General features: G+C 44.9%; 1 protein-coding gene across 1 annotated transcript; it reads left to right on the plus strand.

The window, feature by feature from the left end:
* The first annotated feature begins 953 nt into the window (after positions 1 to 953).
* On the plus strand, positions 954 to 7,726 carry LOC112266770 (estrogen-related receptor gamma). The gene is made up of 7 exons (XM_024444552.2): positions 954 to 1,194; positions 1,584 to 2,005; positions 3,556 to 3,672; positions 4,196 to 4,306; positions 4,418 to 4,579; positions 4,744 to 5,013; positions 6,668 to 7,726. Exons 1-7 carry the CDS (start codon positions 1,136 to 1,138, stop codon positions 6,910 to 6,912), a joined length of 1,386 nt encoding a protein of 461 aa, XP_024300320.1. The 5' UTR covers positions 954 to 1,135; the 3' UTR covers positions 6,913 to 7,726.
* Positions 7,727 to 8,108: the final 382 nt, after the last annotated feature.

Consider the following 8,108-nt stretch of genomic DNA (forward strand, 5'->3'; position numbering starts at 1 on the left):
TGGATTTGGATGTTCTCGCTCCTCACAGGGCTTTCACACATCAGGGTTGTCCAAAAGTGCTGCCTTAGCAAGCCTGCCAACGCACTGGCATCGGATGGCTCATAATCCTCACCCTCCAGACACCCTAACCCTCCTACCTCATCACCGCCTGCCCTTTCACCAGATGTAAGCCCTGTTCTGTACACATGTACCTGACCTACTGACCAGTTCCAAGTTAAAGTCCCCTCTCTCTTTCCACTACCTCCCTCCCCTCCCTTTCTCTAGTCTAATTCTATCCCTTGGTTTTCCGGCCTGTTCTAATTCCCCCCCACCTGCCTCTCACTTTCTCTCAAGCTCACCTTACCTGACTTTCCAAGAGTAACCATGAAAACACACTTCAAAGAGAAAGGCCTATGCGAGACTGCACAAGCATTCATTCAAATGCTTCAGTAATAGTGATGCATTTTGGTTCAGGAACTGGAATAGTACTCTCACCAATATGCAATTTATAGCTTTTAAAAGTGAGACATTGTTATGAGGAACAACGAATACCTGGAGGATGCCGTGTCCGTGAGTCTGTTCTGCATGCTTTCTCTGTTTACACCAAACGGTAGAAGAGGGAAATCCTGGTCCAACAATTACAGAGGTGAGGGAGGGCGGAGTCTGGAAAACAAGAATAGCAAAATGCATTTAATGACGGACATAGCGCATGGTGTTCCATCATAAGCAATAAACGTTTCAGGTTTTCACCTCACTTTGATAACACTTTGTCAATAAGAGGTACCAGTGAAAATCCTCTTTAACAAATCTTATTCATACTTTGACTCGTGTATCATGTATACATGTTTCCTTGTGTGTAGTATGTAAATATGTACATATGTATGTTGTATGCTCAACACAATGGAAGTGAGAATAGAATGAAACCATCAACAAACGTTTAGTGCTTGTCAGGAATTGTCCTCCAGGCCCCGCCCCTTTGCAATGACACAAGTCTTCAGCTAAATAAACCTGCAACTATAACTGTGGCCCTTGTCTCAGTGTCCTCGCTCTGTCACTATTTCTCTGCCTTTAGCTCCCAAACCAGAATACTAGAATACTACTACTGCATTGACAACTATAGTTCTCATTTCATCTCCTTGAGATTTTCTTCCTGGATATGGATCTAAAGGATTTTTGCCTGAGTGAAAACGTCCACTTCCACAGCCAGCACAACCAGTAAGAATTACTGAGATTTTTTTTTGTCATTTTTTTTTACATTCATATTTGGTATGAAAGTAATGAACAATTGAATGTGATCATAGATACATTTTATTGGTCGTTAATCTGATTGCCACCAATTATGTGCTGTTGATGTGTGTTTATTTTAAATTTAAGCATGATATAAGGAAAAAAGTTATTATTAATTGTCTGCAGAATAAATGCAAAATTTGGTGTCCTCCATAGGGAACATGAATAGAGTTGTTGGTCCTTGAGGTGGTCCACCTAACAGGCAGACAATATTGTGGTCTGCATGCCACACTGTTATCGTAGCAGTTCTATAAATAATAGGGCATTATTTCAGTGGCACTATATTGTTGTCATGATCATTTCAATTGTGCCATCAGCCTGTTGGACTCCTCAAACACCGACGACGCTCCTTTACTAGATGATACATGTATCAAGACGGACCCCCCCAGCCCTACCTTCGCCCTGGACAGAACCACAGCATTCAGTCCCAGCTCGGACAGCAGTGGATACAATTTATTCTCACCGGGTCACTCGCTGGACCCGGAATCCCCGAGTTCAAGCAGCAGCGGCAGCGGTGTCAGCGCAGCACCGGACTCTAGCAGCGCATCTCAGTTTTGCTCGGATCGCAGTTTGGCGCTCTCCTCGCACGTTGACTCCATCCTCAAATGTGACTACTTATCGTCGCTGGGCTCTGGACCTAAAAGGCTGTGCCTAGTGTGTGGCGACTTTGCATCGGGATATCACTACGGAGTAGCGTCGTGTGAGGCATGCAAGGCCTTCTTCAAGAGGACAATCCAAGGTAAACAAAAAGTGTTTAGGTTTCTGCAAAAACCTGATAGAACATCAAATCAAGCAGTGTGTGTTGCGTGCACTGTGTGCGAGCGTGCACGTGTGATACTTTTAGGACAAGGCGAAGTTCTGGGCTAGATCTTAATTAATAACATAATCAATAATCTATTAGAGGGGGAAGCGCAAATTAGGTTGATTGCGGCATACACAGATTTCCAATAGTTCTGTCAGCCGCAGACTCAGCTATGGGATTGATTTTCGTGTGAAGACTCAATGTGCTTCATATTGGTTGATGGCCCCAGAAATGCTTTATTGTCCCCCAAAATGAAATCGGGGAGGGGACTGTGGATCTATCTCGGTCCGTTCGTACGTTCGTTACACGCGATAGGCCAATCTGCTATCTCAAACAGCACTGGGCCGATTTTGATGCGTCTTGCCATAGAGATCCGGCATTTACGATGTTACACGGATTGGCCGCGAGAGCTATGGCCTAGTAGTTAATTTAAGGGGGGCGACAACGATATGTTTATTGTTGCCTTGTTTCTAAATGTGAAAAATTGATTTTGTATAGTCGTTCGTTTTGATTTCTTAATATAATCCTGAATATTGGATTTTTGCAGTCTGAAACTAGAGCGGATTATTCTCTGCTACAAATGTTCCAAAATAACTGACGCGTGATATTGATCCAGTGGCGCTTGATGCATTAACGACTGAATCTCAACATTATTTGACTATGCGCCTAATTTCAAGTATGAAGTTGAATGAAAATACTTATTGTATTATCATTTATCAAAAGTGGCTTTTCATAATGCGTTCTTTTAGCAACAGTGCCCATTTCAAAATATAAAACTGCAGTTTAAACGTTTGTTATTGCACCTATAACACCACACAACACATTTTAGTTTCTTGATGAATGGCACTCTGAAGAGGTGCCAATCTCTTGTTAAAAGCTTGGAGCTGTAACTTGGAGGCCCTAATCTCAGAGCCTCTTGTCCAGGGGGATGGGGGATTTAGGGGTGAGCTCATTGATCGAGGGCCCTTGGCCCCTAGATCACCCCCAGATCCAGACCCACTTGTCTGGGTATAGATGTGTGGGAGAAATGAATCAATACTCTATTAAATCCCCTTTTTTGTCTTGTGTGAGACCAAACGTTGTAACACTTGTTGTGGTCGTTAGGCTCAGTGTGAAAAAGCCAATCAATATCTGTATTTTGTCTGGGCTTTTATTGATTGCTGTGTGAAAGCTCAGGGTGCCAGCGAACACAGAGGCAAAGGACTTCTGTCATAGTGCCACAGACAGTGAAACTCAGTAAACCACCAGATGGCAAGGGCTAGCCATGGTGGCACCCCCCACTAAAAACACACTTTGTTTTACAGCATGGCAATTTGACCTTTAGGCTTTCTGAAAAGTCAAGCATCGAGAATGCACTGTGAGAGAGATACTGTAAAATACAGTGTCACCATTTGGATTGCATTTTTGCGTCTTTGGCTTTTCTGACTGGTTAACCTCAAGTATAGAGTGCGTGGTGTAAACAGAGCTGTGCTTTTCTCTGTTTCCAGGTAACATTGAGTACAGCTGCCCTTTGATGAACGATTGTGAGATCACCAAGCGTCGTAGGAAGTCGTGCCAAGCGTGCCGCTTCCAGAAGTGCCTGCGTGCCGGCATGATGAAGGAAGGTGAGACTTGATGACCAACTCAGCAACTCATCTCAGTGGGATCAATGGGCTCAATAAACGGACATGCTTAAGTGTGCAGGTCTGCAGAACACATGCAGCCTGAGTTAGAGTTTTTAACTACTCAACCTCTATTTTCAATCCCCATTAGCTGTGGCCAAGGCAGCTGCTACTCTTCCTAGGGTCCTGCAACATTAAAGCAGTTATATACCATTTTAAATATTACACAACATTACATTTCCTAACACTTTTCACAACACTTTAAGTATGTTCCCTAAGGCCAGTACTCTTCTACCACATACACTACCGTTCAGAAGTTTGGGGTGACTTAGACATTTATTTGTATCTCTTTTTAAAAATTGATTCTACTGCTTGCATCAGTTACCCGATGTGGAATAGAGTTCAATGGCGCCGTGACTCTATGTAGTACTGTGCACCTCCCATAGTCTGTTCTTGACTTGGGGATTGGGGCTCAATCAATGAGCCAAGAGGATGATCACTGATCATCATGTTTGTGTCACCACAGGTGTTCGCATGGACCGAGTCAGAGGAGGACGTCAGAAGTACAAGAGAAGGGGGGACTCTGGCCTCTCTCTTTATATGAAGGCCCCAGACACACATCCCGACAAGTCCAACGGTGTGTACCCTCTGTCGTGCAACACTCACACACTCCAATAAGAGTCTTGTCAGTCACAAGCGGGGAGTACAATAGAGTGCATTACTAATATATCTGTTTGACCTCCTTCAGGATACAAAGTGATCTCCCAGCTCCTCTTGACAGAGCCAGCCCCCCTGTGTGCCACGCCTGACAACTCAACCAATGATGACAACCTTAAAGCCCTGCTGATGCTTTGTGACCTCCTAAACAGGGAACTCCTGGTCATGATTGGCTGGGCAAAGCATATCCCAGGTACCCACTCCTGTTGCTCTTGTAGGTAATCTTAAATAAGCGTGACTCCCTGCTTAAAAACAATTAAAATACTATGCCATTTTACACTGGTACAAAGGGACAAAGTTGACTTTTTATACTGTGAGAACTTATGGAGTATTACATTTCCATATTTGCCCTTCCAGGCTTCTCTGCCCTTTCATTGGTGGACCAGATGGCCCTGCTGCAGAGTGGTTGGATGGAGACACTGGTCCTGTCAGTTGTGTCTCAGTCTCTGGGCTATGGGGAGGAGCTGGTGTTTGCTGGGAACCTGCGTCTGGGCCAGGCCCAGTGCAGAGCAGCTGGACTCTCTGACCTCTACACCGCCCTGAGACAGCTGACCACCAAGTACAGGCAGATGAACCTGAGCCGAGAGGAAGTGGTCACTCTCAAGGCTATGGCCCTCGCCAACTCAGGTACTAACTACATGGCCTGCACTGGATATCTGTTATCAGTAGTTCAGTGTTGTCAGCTGTTTATTTATTGTTTTATTTAACCTTTGTTTAACTAGGCAAGTCAGTTAATAACAAATTCTCATTTACAATGACGGCCTACCCCGGCCAAACCCACCCCTAACCCGGACGACGCTGGGCCAATTGTGCGCCGCCCTATGGGACTCCTGATCACAGCCGGTTATGATACAACCCGGGATCGAGCCCGGGTCTGTAGTGACGCCTCTAGCACTGCAATGTCTCAGACCGCTGCGCCACTCAGGATCCTGTAACTGTGACAGAGCAAACTCAAGAGACCTAGCTGTACCCTTGTACAATCCCTCTTAGAAAGCAGTATGAGAATGGCGGAACTATCAAAAATATACACTACTATCTAATCTGCCTGGCTACTGCTTACAATAAATAATTGTGTTCAATGCAGCTTTACAATACACTGACTTGATACAAAATCTACTACACCGTCCTCAGGCAGTCCTACATACAGCCACTCCTTCAGGACTGTGGAGAGAGTCAGGGCTCTATTCAATCCGTATTGTGGAAGTTCAGCGTTGCAGCGTGATTGAAATTTAGAGGCAATGTTACCGCGTTAGCAGAGACTGTATTTACGTAAACGCTGCAGATGTCGGCTCGATCGGAAATGACCCTTCACATGTCTATCTTGCATTCTGAAATGCTTTAGCAATACAGATTGATTCAAGCCCCTAAGTTTGATCCACAGTGACTTTCCCTCAGGGTGTGTCCTTGAATACACTTTTGCTCCAGGGTCAGGTCCCCTAGCAGGGCAAGGCTGTTAAATGATGGTCAATGCCTTGAAAAGCTACTAGCTGTCAGGGACTGAATGAGTGGCTAGACCCCTCATATTGGCAAACGTCCCTCACAGGTCTCGTGATTTAGTAATGGGATTCTCTCAGCATGACCCATGTCACTATCAGCCCTCCACTTTTTTTTTTTTACAACTACCATTAATAATTTTATATAATGACTAACGGTATTACCGATGCTATACTACATACTTGTGTGCGCCAAAACATTTGTTGATGAATCATTTTTCCATCACCTCTGTACAAACTGCCAGTCTTCAGACCACCATGACAGAGAGTGGGGAGGTCTAGACGTCTGCCAAATCTGTTCTCCAACACCCACTTCTCTCACCCCTCCCTCCCCTCCCTTCCGGCTCCCGCTGTTATTCCCCAGGCCACAGCGAGTGGAAACTGATCAATATCCTAGCAGTGAGAAGGCTGCTTCTGCCCTCAGCCCTGATCAATAAATCCATCTGCCTCCCAGCACCCTGCAAATTATCACAGGAATTCAGAAATCCATTAGGCGAGTCTGGCTGCGTTAGCCTGACACTCCGGGGCAGTCACAACTGCCTGAGGTGGCTAGAAGGATCAGAGGAGAGAGCCTTTGTTTTTACATTTTACAGTCCTTTCAGGGAAAATGAGGGTCGGCTGCATGCAACTTAACCTTGGCCGTCCATTAGCCCTCAATGGCGAAACAAATGAGGTGGACAATGGGATCGGACACGCTGTCGTGCCGAAACAAGGGGAGGTTTATCACACAATTCCACCCACACCCAAACACCCACAGGCCTCCCTTGACCTTGTCTCTCCCCGTTCAGACGCAGAGAACCTGGAGAGTGTGGAGGCAGTGCAGCGGTTCCAGGACGGACTCCATGAGGCCCTGCAGGAGTACGAGAGCGCCCAGCACACAGCAGAGCTCCACCGGGCAGGCAAACTGCTCATGACCCTGCCCCTGCTCCGGCAGACTGCCAACCGTGCCGTGGACACCTTCTGCCGGCTCCACCTGGAGGGTCACGTGCCCATGCACAAACTCTTCCTGGAGATGCTGGACGCCAACATATGACTGTTCTACACCTAACCTCCCATTGGCCCCTCACAAACCGTAACCAGGTGGCCCATTGTTGTGGGGTCAGAAGTTCAGGGTTTTGGTGGGTCACAGTTTTATGACAAGTCATGGTGTCATGGAACGAGCCTGATAACTGCGTACTGTAGAACAACATATACAAGTGATAGATCTCATTTCTCATTAGGGCAAAAGCCAAGGGCTCTATTCAATCCGTATCGCAGAAGTTCAGCGTCACAGTGCGATCGAAATTCAAAGGCAACGTTCTTGCGTTAGCCGAGACTGCATTCACGGTAAATACTAGCTTATGGCTCAATCAGAAATTACCTTTAAATTGCTGTCGGACAATCTGGAACGCTTCAGCGATGCAGTTTGAATAGAGTTCCAAGTCTGGTAGTTTCATATATTTTGGTACTTTTTACAGAGGAGAGTATGTACAGTACATTGTTTTTTTTAATATCGTGGGGATTTTCCAGCCATGATATTCAGTCAATATGAAAGAATGTCACTCATGATGAAAACATAATAGCACTTATTGATGATGCATTCTGTTAGCTAGATATCACATAGCCAAAGGCCTCTGCAAGTTGTTAGCCAGGCTGAACCAGACTATTAGTACTGCTATCATTACAAACAGAACATTCTTTTGGACTTACCTGCCTTATAATGTACTAAGAAGGTGCGTTGCCATGACATTTGTATTTTATTTATTTATTACATGATCGCTGTACAAAGACATGAACTGCTTTCCTACTAGTTTGTATGCGTTTGAATAAAATGCTTTTGGAATTAAATGCGTTTAGTGTGACAGACATTGGAGCGTGAACATTGTGTTTCATGTTGAACCCCAAAGTAGGCTCACTGTAATTAGTTAAATCGTTTTATTGGATTTATGAAGATCAGATTAGAAAAGTACAGTCATAAAAGCGAGAAACTCGAGGGTACTGTATATGAAATGCACTCATAGCATCCTCGGCTAACATTCTGCTACTGACAAAGCAATCCCACTGTTGCCAAAATAATTATTATTATATCATGGACAAACAGATGTACTTTGTACAGACAAACACAGAACATTGAATGTTACATTTCCATTTCAGATATTTGTTACATAGACATATATACAGTGGGGCAAAAAAAGTATTTAGTCAGCCACCAATTGTGCAAGTTCTCCTACTTAAAAAGATGAGAGAGGC

The sequence above is a fragment of the Oncorhynchus tshawytscha genome, linkage group LG14 (genome assembly GCF_018296145.1).
Source record: "Oncorhynchus tshawytscha isolate Ot180627B linkage group LG14, Otsh_v2.0, whole genome shotgun sequence".
NCBI lineage: Eukaryota > Metazoa > Chordata > Actinopteri > Salmoniformes > Salmonidae > Oncorhynchus > Oncorhynchus tshawytscha.